Source organism: Rattus norvegicus, chromosome 12 (genome assembly GCF_036323735.1).
Source record: "Rattus norvegicus strain BN/NHsdMcwi chromosome 12, GRCr8, whole genome shotgun sequence".
NCBI lineage: Eukaryota > Metazoa > Chordata > Mammalia > Rodentia > Muridae > Rattus > Rattus norvegicus.
The window spans coordinates 13,875,818-13,891,629 of NC_086030.1; the positions used below are offsets into that span (position 1 = coordinate 13,875,818).

Consider the following 15,812-nt stretch of genomic DNA (forward strand, 5'->3'; position numbering starts at 1 on the left):
ATTCCTTAACTTTTAAAATTAAGATTTAGTTTATATATGAGTGTTTTGCCCACAGATCCCCTGGAATTGGAGTTACAGATGGTTATGAGTCACTGTGTGGCTGCTAAGAATCAAACTTTGGCTGTCTCCAAGAACAGTAAATGCTCTAAACCGCATTTCCTTAGCCCCTACTATTACAAATGTCTTTGCTACTTTACTCCCTACCTGGTATAAAATCTGAAACCAGTCTTGGGTCTAAAGGTTCACTTGATTTAGTTTTTCTCACAATTTCTTTCTTCCTTCCTTCCCTCTACTCCTCCACCCCATTGCCAGGCTGTCCTTGAACTCTTGGGCTCATGGGATTCTCAGGCCTTGCCTTTCAACTAATGGGACTCCCTACTGATGTGCACCTCTCGAAGTCATTAGCTTTTTAACGGGTTTCAGAGTCAACCTGGACACGGTGTATCTGCTATGTATGTATGTATAGAGAACAGGTGTGTTTTTGACTAGTCTTATCAAATCTTTGATGCTATTGCTTAGTACTGAGAAAGCTTCCAAAAGATCTGATAGGTAATTTTATTTCATTATCCAATAGCATCTTAAGATAATAACCTAGTCCCCAATAAAACTAGTTTCTTTCCTCCGTGCGTGTTAGTAGTAGAATCTATGAATTTGGCTCTACAGCCAAGACCTCCTTCCAAGCAGTACTAGATGGAACCATATCTGTGGTAAATATTTTTTATAGAGTGCTAAGGTCACCTTGAAAGACGCAGAACTTTGCTGGTGACATTCTGAGGGGCATACACTCCATGGAAACCAGATGTCCGTTCACCTTAAGAAATCCTCACATCCTGGCAGTGGCATCCAGCATGGCCATGTTATTTATGAACAGACATGGAAACAGGGCAAGCATCACTGCGCAGTGGGTAATGACAAGAACTCACGGGCATGGCTGTATGAAGCTACAGCGCCTTTCTGTTAACTGATTGTAATAAACAGAGCGTGACCTCATTTACAACTGGATGGCTTGCTGCTGTTGTTTGCTTGCTTGTTTTGCTGTGTGCCTCACTTCCTAACCCAGTATTTCCAACAGGAGATACCTGCACTGTGAACACCACCACTCTTGTTCCCACACGGACAGCACATCTCCAGGTCCTAAGGCTTCCTATGAATCCTTGCCAGTGTGTGTGTGTGTGTGTGTGTGTGTGTGTGTGTGTGTGTGTGTGTGTGCGCGCGCGCGCGCACGCACACCTGGCTCACTTTATAGATGAGAAGAATGGAGCTTGTTGGGTGGGAGTAAAGCTCAATACAAGGACTTGTGTCTACCAAGTGCAGGCCATGGGTTTGCTCCCTAGCAGCACAGCAAGATGAAACACAGACACCGTGAGTGGCTGGTCCTTCCTAAGGCTACTGAGGTAAGAGGTGGAACCAAGATTCAAACACACCTCAAGTGTGAGTCAACAGGAGGGCTTGATTTTTCCTCTAGTGACGGAAGCGCCATCCTTCTACTGATCCTTCACTTCCCTTTAGCGTCCTGCCTGGCTCTCTCCCAGGCTGTACCCATCTCTTCAGTTCCCTTCTTTTTGGCATTTGATTTATAAAGACAAAGGCAAGTCTCGTGCCATAAACTGCATTTTATAACTAAAAGATGACCATCATATACCAGCGTGTATGCTTAGGAGAACAAACCAGACACAGCAAGGATGTGCAAGCAGGCAATATGGCTATCCCTCAGGAGGTCTCACAAGAGTTAACCAAGCACGTGAGGGAGAGACTAAGGCACTTGCTTAGAAGATACCTTTCAACCTAAAAGTGTACAAATCTATGAAGCTGGAGAAAATAAATTTTTTTTATTTCAAATTACGTTTCTATGAAGAGATATTTAGGCAGAGTCAAGAGAAATTAATCTTCCGCATCCCCTACTTTTTTGTTAAATTTTATGCATGCTAAGTGGTATTGATTTAAATTATAAGCTTATCTGTAATTCAGAAAGAATGAAAATTCAAAACTGTGAGCTTAGAACTTAAAATATTAATTACTTTAGGACAAGGTTAGAAATCCTCAGAGTACACACACACTGATAGCATAAAAACCCATCGGTCAGTTACACAGGAGTTAAACCAGGGCAAAGGGACGCTGTGACAACTGTGCAAAGGGAAGCCAAGCCCCGCACATGCACTGGGAGTCACAGAGTAGTCATCTCCGCGCAGCAGGCTGCTCTGAGACACCGACTGCATCTAATTGTACTTGACATAATTTTAGTTTATTAAATCTAAAAAAAAATAAAGCCTGTGTGCTAACTCAAACAACATTTACATTACAAGAATTAAGTAAATTACACAAATAGATTAAAGGGATTTTATAATATAACCAGCCTCTGAATTTGCTTCTGTGGGAACACTCACTTTCCCCTCTATTTGATTATTTCTCACAAACTGAAAAACACCTAATCAAAGATTTCTGTGGCTCTGGGATTTAAAAGTTTCCGAACAGTGTGAGAAAACTGGATTTATCACTGATTTTGTTGTTCCTATGTGTACACATGCCCATGTTGGTCTAGGTGCATTGTGTGGAGTGTACACTGTATGGGGCGCATGTGCAGGCCTTTCCAGAGTGCGCGATCCTCCTTAATTTCTAAGACAGAAGCTCTCATTGGCCCAGAACTTACACCCATGTCCACTGCCTTAGGGCTCAGATTGTAGGTTTATATACACCACACTCCTGGCTCCTTTATTGGGTGCTAGGGGATGGAGCTCAGCCCCTCTTGCCTTAGGACAGGTACTTTATCTGAGCCTGAGAAGACTTTAAACTACAGTGTACCTTTCACGACTAGGTTCCTCTCCTGTAAACCTTTGGAAATCTGGACTAGAACAACCACCTAAGGTCTAACGATCGCTAAAACATTAGACTGCACGGTTTATTTCTTAATCCTTTCTGTTTGTTTGTTTTGTTTTGTTGTTTCTCGAGGCAGTTTTTCTGTATAATAGCCCCGGCTATCCAGGACTCCCTTTGTAGACCAGGCTTGCCTCAAACTCACCTGTCTCTATCTCCTGAGTGCTGGGACTAAAGGCAGACTTCACCATGCCTGTTTTTTTTTTTTTTTTTTTTTTTTTTTAAATCCTTTTTAACAGCACAACGGAGAACATTTTTTAAACAGGCTTTAACAGGATAATTTAGAAAAACTTTAAATCATCTTTTTAAAAAGCCCTATTTTATGGTATTTTGTTTATAAATACTATATTTCTGTTTTGTAATAAGAAAAAAGCCGGGTTGGGGATTTAGCTTAGAGGTACAGCACTTGCCTAGAAATCACAAGACCCTGGGTTCAGTCCTTGGCTCCGAAAAAAGAAAGAAAGAAAGAAAGAAAGAAAGGAAGGAAGGAAGGAAGGAAGGAAGGAAGGAAGGAAGGAAGAAAAAAGCCTGGCCACTCACTGCTACATCGTAGTATGTAAGACAGGTTGTGCGAGAGGGACTCTGACTAAGAAAGCCACACTCACTGGTCGTTTGCAGAAATGTCGATGATCATCTACTTTGCTACAAAAGGTGGGAGCGCTCACCTCAGTTCCTTAATGTTATGAAAAGTCCTAAGTAAAGACTGTACCTAACAGTTATTGTTTAAAGAAAATGTTTGCTATCCTCCTGATAATCCTATCTGCCATGTCCTCAAGGTTCGGGTTATACATGTATCAGAATTCTCTCCACTGTAAGGCTGAGTACCAGTCCACTGTGTGTACACGCTGCACTGTTGGATGTGCTCCTCCACGGATGGACATTTCTGTCACTTCTACTTCTTTGCTATTGTGGATAATGGTTCTAAAGATAAGAGTTTTTTTATAGGGCTGAGAAAATAGCTTAATCCTAAGGACATGAGTTCAAATCCCAGAACCTACATGAAAAGCCAAGTATGGTGGTAGTATGTGCTAATAATTGTAGCTCTGAGCCAAGCTGGTGAGAGGCCCTGTCTCAAACAAGAAAGCGGAGGCTAGCCTGATGACAAGCTGAGGCTGAGCTTTGGCTTCCAAGAGCACCTGCAAACTCAGAACACACAGAGGCTAAGCTCTAGCCTTTAGGAGCACCTACGCAGAGACAAGGGGGAGGGGAGGGACGTGATTTTAAGTGAACAGAAGTGAGGAGCTGTCACTCATTCCCACAACACCTTCATCACTTTACATGTCCACCAGAAATGCAAAAGGGTTAAACATCCTTATCGATATCTGCAAAAGTTCCCACGAGCTCCTCTTCTACCACAGTCATGTGGAAAATCTCGACCCCACACTCCTGATTATAGAAAACCAGGTAAAAGTAAGAAACATGAAAGTAACTTACCCCAATTACTTCATTAGAGCTCTGGGAATGTTTGTATTAGATTAGTGGCTCAGCATGGCTGGGCCACAGTGCCCAGGTGTTTGAGTCAAGCATTATTGTAATTATTTCTATGAATGTACTTTTGGATGAGATTAACATTTAAACCAGCAAACATGAGTTAAACAGACTCTCCTCCCGCTACAGTTGTGAGACTGAAAGGTCTATGTACTAAAGACCTGGAACCACTTCTGGGAGGTGGTGGGTCCTTCAGAGGTGAGACCTAGTGGGAATCCTTGTCATGGCACACTAGAGCCTCAGCTCCTCCCCTTCTGCTTCCTTTCCCCATCTCTCATTCCCTATTACTTCCACCTAACACCCAATCAGGGGCCCAAAGCAAGAAGGCCCATCTATTATGAACTGGAGTTCCAAAGCGATAAGCCAAGACACATCTGTCTTAAGTTAATCATGCCAACTACTTTATCACAGCCGTGCAAAGCCAGTCCCTCCTTGCCATGAGAATTCATTTAATCAAATGATGTCTAACAGGAAAAGACTGACTATGGGCAACAATGCATGGCCTAGCAGGTGTCCAATCTGTACTCTAAATCTCCCTGGCTTGCAGCATATCCTGCAGATTTGGAACAATGAGGCTTCTAAAATGCATGAACCAATTTCCTAAAATAAACAGCTTTCTCCACATCCTTACACCGACACCCTGTGTGCTCTGCTGCTCTGGGAAAGCCTAACAAAGACAGGAGCAGCAGAGCCAGGACTGTAAGTACTACAAACATTCTCACTGCCAAGAAGTGGGGACAGAAGAGAGAGGAGCCCAGCACAGGGAGAGGCAGGGCACAGGCTCAGGCACCTTTGTCTCAATTTCTCTCCACTCCAAGTAACTGGAGATTCTACTTTCTACTATGAAAAGGCTGGTTTAACTGCTTCCTTCCTACCCATTTCCCGGGAACACTCACGCAGTGAACATGTAGCCTAATAGTACAGCACTCTGGCATGTACAAGGCCCTGGCTTCAACTCCCAATCCTACAACAAGAAACTAACAAAAACACACCCATGCAAATGCAGTCACATCGCCCACGCGGGCTCCACAAGAATGACTCTGTAATTCCTACCAAAATCAAGTCTGAGCCACCTTCCTTGGCTATGTGATGATTAATGATGACAATATAAATCTTCACTTACCAAGCAAGAGTATTAGTTGTAAAAGCTCAGTATTTACATCTATCGTCTCAACAAAAGAATGTTTCCACTCTTGTTTTTGAGAGCAAATATGGCCAGGATAGCTTCAAAATTATGATCCTCCTGCCTCTGCCCTTTGGGTGCTGGGATCACAGGCATGTTCAAACCAGTATTTCTAGTAATAAGAATCCTGATTTTAATTAAACAGGAAGTTCAGTAAGTCCTTGGCTATTATCAAAAGGGTGTTTTCAGGGTGTGTGTATCAGTCATCCACCTTACCAAGGGGTTTGCTGTGGCAAGGAGGGACATCCATCAACTGGTCAAAGTCCTAGTATTAGTAATGTACACATGTGTTTCAGGTATCACTGCCGCCTCTTACCAGGCTCACTCGAAAGGCACAGAGACTACAATGCCTGTATTTATTCTGATGAACGCTTCATTTGCATGTAATGTCTAAAATGGGGAAGCTAAAAGCTGTGTGTGTGTGGCTTCTGACCAGTCTGAGGATAAATATTTTATTACCACAGTATCGGCATCATACATAGCTACTTTGAAAAAGTGCAGAACCCAAATTAAATCCAAATTTTAACTTTTAGCTGACAAGTGCTTACACTTTTAAAAATGGAGTTTTCACTCAGAAAGCAAGGTTTGAGAGGTTGGCACCTGAATAGTGACCAATCTGAAGCAGCCTGCCATGCTAATCAGACAATGGCTCAGACACAGGTCGGATGGATGCTTAAACACAGCATGGACTCATCCAACAGAGGACATCAGAGTCACCTCACTCCAAGTAAGGAAGCCACAAGAGGTGTTGCCAAATGAAGAACATTCCAGATATATAACTAGCCAGCTAGTGTGTTGGATCTGGAGGGCTAATGGTGGGGCACAGTGCCTCAGTCTAGAGGGCCTTACTAAGACGGCTCAGCACTCTAGCAGGCTATGGCAACACCACGAACTCTTGGTATTCATCATTATTATTTGGACAGCGTCTCCAATGAACTTTTTGTTGCTTGTGTTAAGGTGCCTTGGCCTTCTAAACCCTTCCTTCTTAAGAGGGCCCTACCAGGGCTGGAGAGATGGCTCAGTGGTTAGAGCACTGACTGTTCTTCCAGAGGTCCTGAGTTCAATTCCCAGCAACCACATGGTGGCTCACAACCATCTGTAATGGGATCCGATGCCCTCTTCTGGTGTGTCTGAAACAGTGACAGTGTACTCACATACATACATACATACATACATACATACATACATACATACATATATATATATATATATATATATATATATATATATATATATATATATATAAAAACAGGCCCTACCAGAACCTTCTGAAAGAGCCTACTCTTCCCTAGCCCACGTCACAGAGCATTTCCACATCTCACAAGAGCTTCTCCAAACTAGTCCACGCTGCAAGCAGCCAAGTGGAAAACTTAAACACTCATTAAGAAAGCCGGTCGGATTTGTTGAACATGGATTTTTTTTTAAGTGAAGAGAATTATTTTAAAAAACAAACAAAACTAAGCAAACTGTAGAGCTCTTCTAGTGTAACTGGTTCTGTGAGAACAACGACCTTCCACTGGGGCTGTCATTCTCTTAGAAGTATGATAAAAGCTGGTAGGACAAATCAGACAGGAAAAAAAAAAGAAACTTTTTGTTAAATAGACTATTTCTGGGGCCTGAAATTATCTTCAACTTCATAAAAAACCTGAATCTTATTTTTGTTCCGTAAGCCCACTGTTTATAAGCACAATATTTCAACTCTACTAAGTTTGCGTAAGGAAAAGGACTCAAGGAATTTCTTTGTTCCTGGTCTTAAAGGTTCTGTGGGCATGAAAAGGCCAAGACAAAATGATTTCTGTCCAACGTTCAGGACAGGACTACTTCCTACTGCTGCAGGAGGCAGAACTGACTGGAATCTCTCATCTAAGACCAGAGACAGAATGAACACCCAGTGCAGCAGCCCAGTGGCTTCACTTCCGCCCCTGAGTCTGTTCCTATGTCCACACGTGGTCAGAGGTGAAATCCTGCTCTGCAGGTAATTGTTTAAAACAAAAGCACAGCTGTAAGGCTGACTTCAGTTACACCATTAGGAGAAAAGAACTAAAAGAGCACATTTACTTATGCAAAAGAAAGCAATTCAAGTAATTCAAACCTATGAAGACTCAATGAATAATAACATACTAGGTTTTTAGAGACAAGGCTGGGAAACAGTTCAGTGGGTGAAATCCTGCCGCACATGCAGAAGGAGCTGACTTCCAGCACCCATTCAAAAGCTAGTGCGACTCTAAGTCCACTGCAAGAAATAATGGGGACAGAGGGTACCTATGGCTGCCCAGGGCTTGCTGGCTGTCTAGTCCAGTGCAAACAGCCAGAGGTAGGTCCAGTAAACAGCACTAAGCTAACAGGGAAGAAAGCAATAGGGGAGCTAGCTGACTGCCACCTCCTATCAGTGCACCCTCACATCAGGGTGCATCCTACCAACCACATAAGGACAGTTCACACAGGGGACTGGGGCACACTCATGCACCACCTTCAGGCCTACTCCCCTACGGCTCAATTTTCTACAGACAACAGGAAACATGCCTGCTATAAACACATTTCCTGGTTGAACACAGCGGTGGATTCACTCACCAAATCCCTGTGCAACACCCAGTTGGCATGAAGATAGTGAATCCCATCTAGGATCTGGTACAACAGTGACTTCACCATTCCCCGAGGTAACTGAACGGGCTTCTTGTTGGCTTTCGAAGCTCTGTGAAACTTAATTATATGCTGAAAGAAAGAAAACACCATAAGAAGCTTTACAAAGAGAGAAAGGCAATTTGGATATATATTTTCTTATCAGAAAAGGCAGTGCGAGATCACCCAGGACACCGACAAGACCACAGCACAGCAAACAAGTAACATGCGCAAGAAGCTCTCCCTAAGAACCAAGGGTAAGGTCCATCTTCAAGGGACGTGACAGCATCTCAGAGAATGAAAGACGAGGGGACAGGGGAACGGACGGATTAGGGTGCTCCTCATTTTAAAATATAATTAAAAGTTAATTACATCTGGGGTACTACAGACCTGTTTAATCTGGCAGGAATCTCCAAGAACAGAACCATTCTTATAAGATTCAATAAAAAGGGGGAAAACAAAATTCCGATTGGCCAATATAGCACAGGTGTGAATAGTCGGGGATGTGTTTCAGTAAAACACACCCAGCATACAGAAACTAAAGAAAAGATAACAAGTGGACAGCCAGTTCCAGCTGGATATGGGTACAGTTAGAATTCAGATAAGGAGGAGCCTGCCTGGCACCCTCACAAGCTTTCTCTGTACACATGACTAGGCAACCAGAGAGAAATAAAGTACAACTTTATAAATTAAGCACGTCACAAATAAATGGACACAAATGTCTCGGGCTCTCGAGCTTCTTCATTTTCTGTGGAACCCCCTCACACTTCAGGAAAACCTCAGTTATCTCTGCCTCAGGCACCAAGACACTCATCTCTAACACACACTACACAGAAGCTCTTCAGTATCAAGGGACTCCTGTGGTTAAAAAACCAAAAAGCAAAAAACACAATGAGAGGAGAAATGTGATGCTGATGTTAGACAGAATCTACTGATAAGGAATAACTAGTGAGCTGTGAAGCAAGGAGCTGTATTTCCTGAGGGGAAGTGTAGCGAAAGTCAGAAGGGAGAAGACAAACAAAAGGATGCACGCCTGTCTGTATTTAGACACCTTAAATTCCTGGTCAATCTTTTACCTCAGACATTATTTAATAACAATAGGTGTCACCTATCGTAAAATGTGATAACAATCAAGGCTGTGTCAGGAGAAGATCCCCTGGCTCTCCAAATGCAGTAACCATAGGTTTAAAGAGAGTGCATTTAAGAACTAAAAGCTTCAAGTTTCCCAGAGTAAACACCAAGGAAAGGAGGTGAGATAACTGAAGGGGTATTTCTTGAGGTCACACTTTGAATATAGTGATTTTTCAAAAAAATGAGTATTTTAAAACTAAACATAAAACTAAACATAAATAGATAAAGCCCTGTGAGATGGTAATTTTTCACCTGCATTTTCTTCACATTTCACAGTTATAAATCAAATACACGGTAGGTACGCGGGCTATAAATTTCACCGAGGCAAATGATTTTTAAAACAACTCTTAAACTGGAAGAGCTTGAAGGGGCTCGAGACCCCAAAAGTACAACAATGTCAAGCAACCAGAGCTTCCAGGGACTAAGCCACTACCTAAAGACTATACATGGACTGACCCTGGACTCTGACCCCATAGGTAGCAATGAATATCCTAGTAAGAGCACCAGTGGAAGGGGAAGCCCTGGGTCCTGCTAAGACTGAACGTGATTGTTGGGGGGAGGGTGGCAATGGGGGGAGGATGGGGAGGGGAGCACCCATAAATAAGGGGAGGGGGAGGGATTAGGGGGTTGTTGGGGAAAGGGAATAACACTCGAAATGTAAATAAGAAATACTCAAGTTTAAAAAAAAAACAAAACTCTTTTTTTTTTTTTTTGGTTCTTTTTTTCGGAGCTGGGGACCAAAAAAAACCTCTTAATTGAGTTTTGCTGCTCTATGTCAGCCAGCCCACATAGAATATTCCAGTTAAAAGGGGAAAAAGTTTTAAGTTTTAGGGAACTGAACGGTCATTTTTAAAGTAATGTTAAGAATATTCATTTGCCTTCAGTAAAATTAGTAAAATGACAGAATTATAAATTACTTATTATACATATATGCTACATAGTTTATACGTAGAATTAAATATTATCCCCAAGCCTACTGGAAGCCATACTGAATGTAACAGAGAGCTCTATGTCCTGCTGTCCTATCCTGTACAGTGTGTGACCCACTGAGTTCAATTAAGGTTAGCTGCATGGACGTAGGAGATAGGGAGGCAGATGGTTTTACTTTGTCTGTGTAAGGCAAAATGCATTTACGTTCTTATCAATACAGTATGAGCCTTTCACAATACTGGCTAAACCAGTAAACTGTGAGTCCTCCTTGGAGAAATCTTCGAATATACCATTTGGATCTGTCTGTATAAATGTTGTAAGCCAGACAAGCCTAAAACCAAGCCCACAAGAGACACTGCCATCTACTTCTGTGCTGATCTCACTTTGTAGTGTGGCTCTCATTGCAGTGACTGTCTTTTCCTATGCAAAAGGATGGCAAGTCAGACAGTAAGACATCATTGCCAATGAAGATGGGATGTATTACATTAAATATCAGGTGTGAATAACCAGGGAGTGATCAATAAGCTTCCCATGCTTAGCTACTCAACTCGTAACCCCTTCAGAACTGTTAGGAGACCTTCCTGCATCACAGAACAAGGCAGGGACAGTAATTGGACCCGGCTATGCTTTTATAGCACGCTCACCCAGAAGTACTATTTCATTTTAAATTCCTTAACACTACAGAGTAAAGGAAAGGATGTAAGGTCGCCTTTCCAAATGAAAACTCTATCAGGAAGCAATGCTTTCCCGCCACTGTTCATAGTCCTCTTACTTCTTTCCCATCGGTTACAAAGGTCAAAACACCAGGATCAAAAGAAATACTGGAGACTCTCTCTAGCCTGAAAACCCAAAATGCTTCAAATTTCAGAACTTTTTGAAAGCTAACATGATTCCACAGAGTGAAACTTTGTTTCACATACAAGATTATTATAAACGATGCATGAAATTTCCTTCAGGCTATATGTATAAGGTAAATATGAAATTAAAACACAAGTGAGCTTCAAGTTTAGACATGATGTCAGTCTCCAAGAGGTCTTATTAAATAGGTGCAAGTAAGTGCCCTCTTATCTGAAACATCAAAACTCTGAGACACTTCTGCTGTCTAGCATTGTGGTAAGGGAGCTCAACCCACTGAACAAAGCAAAAGCCTCCAGGCTGGGAATACATCGACTGTTACTCTGTAAAGTGATTTCTAGTGCAGTGGAAGCTGTTTAGTCACTCTCAAGCCTAACTGAAAACAATGGCCTGTCTACCAGCAGTCCACCTTACCCAGAGGTCATGTTCAGCATAGTCAAAGAGAAGCCATACTTTCCGATCAGCATGAGACAGAAACACCTTCTGAAGAGAGATGACGTTTGGGTGCTTAAGCTCTCGAAGTAACTACAAAACAAAGGAGATCCATTCAAAATTTAACACAAAATAATACTACACACACACACACACACACACACACACACACACACACACACACACAAATTAGGTGTGGTAGTGCATACATGTACACAAGGATATAATATGTCTGCTACCGCCGTGGCAGCCATTTCTACCTGGCTGCTAGGAAGTGAACAAAGGTCTCAGATTATGAATGCTCAAGCAGAAAGATTACTTGATATCAGGAATCCACAGTTAGCTTGGGCAACAAAGCCGGGCTCCATCCCAGACACTACCCAGCCACCCACCCACCCAGACCAGCTGCAACGTAAAAGCAATGCAAGTCAATGCTCACTGATACTAAGCATTCAATCAGCACCCACTCAGTATGACTGCTACACAGGTGCTTCATGACAGAAGAAGACACTGAAAAGAGGGTAACAGTAAATCTGTCATTTGCTGCTTGACTTGGTTTTAACTTTTTAACCAAGATTACAGTTTTAGCCACTTTAAAATCTACAAATGGGTGGCATTAAATATAAGTGTTGTAGAACCATCACTACTATTTACACATTTTTAAACATTCCAAGTAGAAAATGCTACCACTGATCCAGGTCTAGGTAAACTCTACTACCTGTCCCTAAGAGTTCCTGTGGTAGACACCTAGCCATGGTGGGTTCTCATAACACCTCATCTTCCTCATGTGCGCAGGCACGGACCTGTAACCCCCAGTGGGAGGAAGGAGAGCTCTGGCTCACTCCTGCGGTGCCCATGTGACTGGTTGATTTTATGTGTGCATGTGTATCTGCTACTTGTGGAGCTAGAGAAATAAATCACCGGATGTGGGTTCTGGTGATCAAACTCAGGTCCTCTAGAAGAGCGGCGAGGGCTTTACCACTGAGCCGTCTCCCCAGCCCACCTCTCCCTCCCTCCCTCCCTCCCTGAGACAGGAGCTCTCAGTGGCCTGAAATTTACCACTGAGGCCGGGCTGGCTGTTGCCCCAGGAATCTGTGCTCCTACCTCCTCCTCTGAACTGGGATTGTAAGCGCCAGCAGGTACAGCCATGCCTAGCTTTTCTGTAGGTTCTAGGGGTCAAACAGGACCTTGAAAGCTGTTTATCCACCCAGCATCACTCATCCTTTCACATCTAGTTCATTCACTCAGTGCTATCTTCAAGGTCCACCCATGTTGTAGCATGTAGCAGGGGTTTTGGTTTTGATTTTTCCTTTTTTATAGGTAAGAGCATTCATCCCATTATATGGAGACACTCCTCACTGTACTGTACTCTGATAAAGCCATCAAAATGCACCGACACGGGGTTGGGGATTTAGCTCAGTGGTAGAGCGCTTGCCTAGCAAGCGTAAGGCCCTGGGTTCGGTCCCCAGCTCCGGGGGAAAAAAAAAAAAAGGAAGACCGACACGACAGCGCACATGTGTACTGAGGAGCGGTCAGTGGAGACAGGTGGGTCCCGGGAACTAAACTGGCCTTTAATAGAATTTTTTTTTCATTTTTTAAAGAACTGGTTAATCTTCACAAAACAAAAGGTATAGCCATACCAACTTTATTCACAGAAACCACTTGCTTTTCCAATTTTACCAGTGGGGGAAAATTTTTAAATGTTTTGAATATATATCTACTTCAAATTTATTATTCACTGTGAACCTGATTTACCACAATGGGCATACTTAACTTAAACTTGTACAAAAAATATTTAAAAGCACACCACGACAATATATGCCACTCAGAAATGAGGAAAAAGTAGGTAGGAAAACTAGTTATATTTTCAAAACAGCAGTGTTTCTTAAAGAGTTCTAAGTTTGTGGAGTACATGTGGAGTGCATGTGTGTGTGCAGGCCAGAAGACAACCTCTGGGGTCATCCTCAGGTCTGCTACCCACCTCACCTCCTTCTGAGACAAGGTCTCTCATGGGCTAGAAGCTCACCAGTGCAAGGCTGGACAGCGGGAGGACACAGGGAGCCTCCTGTCTTACTCCCTGAGCACTGGGATGACAAGCCTGCCCCGCCACAGCACTGGCAGTCATTTCTACTTGAATCCCGAGAGCTCGACAGGTCTCAGTGACCGGGAGGCAAGTATGTTACCAACTACCGTCTCCACCTCTGACACCATTCCAACATTAACAACTCCTAATGCAAAAACAGGTTCTGAATGTAGACCTCGAGTACGGTGATAGATAAACCGAACCTGAATTATGACAAATCTATTTCCAAAAGACAATTACACTGTAGACTCTTTCTTTAACTTCGATCTTCCCAAACTCTTAGAAAAAGATGGAAACAGATGCTGAGGTTGGAGAAGTGTGTTGGGAAAGCAGACTAACCATGGGCCTGCACCATCTATCAGACACTCTCTGGGATACTGGGGGCCAGCTGATTTCTGCACAGTTGGCCAGAACCCTGAACTAAAGGGATTCCAGTCCACAGGAAACTTTGGTGAGGAATGTGACAAACAGCAAAATGGAAGTGTTGTGAGGACACCTCCCCTGGAAGGTTCTCTCCTCCTTCCTGAAGAATGGCTGCACAAAATCTAAGCCATGCTGCTGTGTGTCACAGTCTAGCCTGCATAGGGGTGGCAACAGATCACAACGAACAACGGGAATCCTAAGATTTTTATTTGTAATAGATATGAAAAAACTGAATGAGTGTGAGCATGTTAGTAAGAGGAGGTGTCAGGGCAAACAAAGATGGACTTGGTTTCCTCCCTTGCCTTTTATTACACGGTCTCCCTGAGTTAAGCCTGTCACTTACAGTCACTGTATGTACATTCAAGTTCATTCCTCTCTCCACCAGATAGTATATATACCATTTCATCAGCATCTCGGTACGTACCTCAAAAGCAATCTTTTCTCAACACAATGAAAATCAATAACAACCAGCAATGATAACGTATCCAGAAAAGCCTCCTTGTACATTTATAAAGTAAGCAACTGATTTCTAAGTAACTAATGGATACAAAGAAAGAAAAAAAGAAAACTGAAAATATTCTGTACTATAATAAAACAATAAAACATCACAAAACGTGTGGCATGAAAGTAAAACACAGGTTGGAGGGAATTATAATTTTAAATATTTATAGTAGGAAAGAAGAGTTTACAAGCCAATAAACCACTTAGCAAAATGGAGAAGCACAAGCCCAAAATAGAAGAAAAGAGGTAAGAGGAGTGGAGGAAACAAACGCTCATGAATCAACAGCAACAGACAGGAAAGAAAAATGAACAAACACGGTGATAATCAAGCAGAATCTCAGTTTTTAACTGGCATACATAAAGACACTAATTCCAGCCATACAGAACTGTTAACTTTATATAATAACTGATATTCATTAACCAGAATGAAATGACAACAGGAACTCTAAGAATCAGTGATAGCACAAATAAATAAATGTATACTCTGCAAGAACTTCAAGTCTCCTTTTTCTAAAAATGCACTTTCTGGAAATACCTAAAACGAAAAAATATTTATCGGTTTTCAATTCATTTGATGGCAAATACAGCAGAGACCTACACAGTTGACACTCCTACATCAGCTGATGTGGTAACAAGAGCTTCACTTACTGCTATCTCTCTGCATGCCGACATAGAAATTCCAGTTCCTTCTATTTGTTTTAAAGCGTAGTCTTTATCGTCCTTCCTGTAAAAAAAAAGTTATTTGAATACACAGGTTACTCTGTGTTTGCATGCACTTTAACAAAGCACTATATAAAAACCAAATCTTGTGTTTAATACTGTTGTTAGAGAGGAAAATTGACAAATGCGGGCCAAGGCAGTTACCTGGGGAGGGTGGTAAGACCACTAGAATGTGCCTTCCCCGGGATGTGCAGCCTTGTCCAGGATTCCAACTAGTTGTGGAGGACATAGAGTCAGACATCCTGCTCTGGATTCCTAAGGACAAGTTTCCTTCTGAATAAAGCTTGGCTTCTGTGCTGGCTGGTCTTATGTCAACTTGACACAAACTAGAGTTATCTGAAAGGAGGGAGCCTTAATTGATAAAATGCCTCCTTAAGACATTTTATTTTATTAATTAGTGATTAATGGAGGAGAATTCTACAGGACCACCCGTCTGCCTATGAGAAGGGAGGCTGAGTGCTCGCTTCCGCAGCACATACTAAAGGAGAAGGCAGACTGAGCAAGCCATGGGAAGCAAGCCAGTAAGCAGCACCCCTCTGCATCAGCTCCTGCCTCTGAGTTCCTGCCCTGTTTGAG

General features: G+C 42.5%; 2 protein-coding genes across 9 annotated transcripts in view; both read right to left on the bottom strand.

Moving 5' to 3' along the window:
- Positions 1–15,812, bottom strand: part of Hint1l2 (histidine triad nucleotide binding protein 1 like 2) — an 865,401-nt gene that overhangs the window by 93,557 nt on the left and 756,032 nt on the right. The window lies entirely within an intron of this gene.
- Positions 1–15,812, bottom strand: part of Cdk8 (cyclin-dependent kinase 8) — a 67,994-nt gene that overhangs the window by 24,794 nt on the left and 27,388 nt on the right. For all 8 annotated transcript variants that reach the window (XR_010056410.1, XM_039089687.2, XM_039089686.2 and 5 more), the window contains exons 2-4: positions 15,165–15,240; positions 11,492–11,602; positions 8,114–8,254 (exon numbers count right to left, since the gene is read on the bottom strand). Coding sequence is in view for 7 of the 8 variants with exons in the window: in XM_039089687.2 (XP_038945615.1) it covers positions 8,114–8,254; positions 11,492–11,602; positions 15,165–15,240 (328 nt within the window). In the remaining variant the exon portion in view is untranslated. The remainder of the gene's footprint in view (positions 1–8,113; positions 8,255–11,491; positions 11,603–15,164; positions 15,241–15,812) is intronic.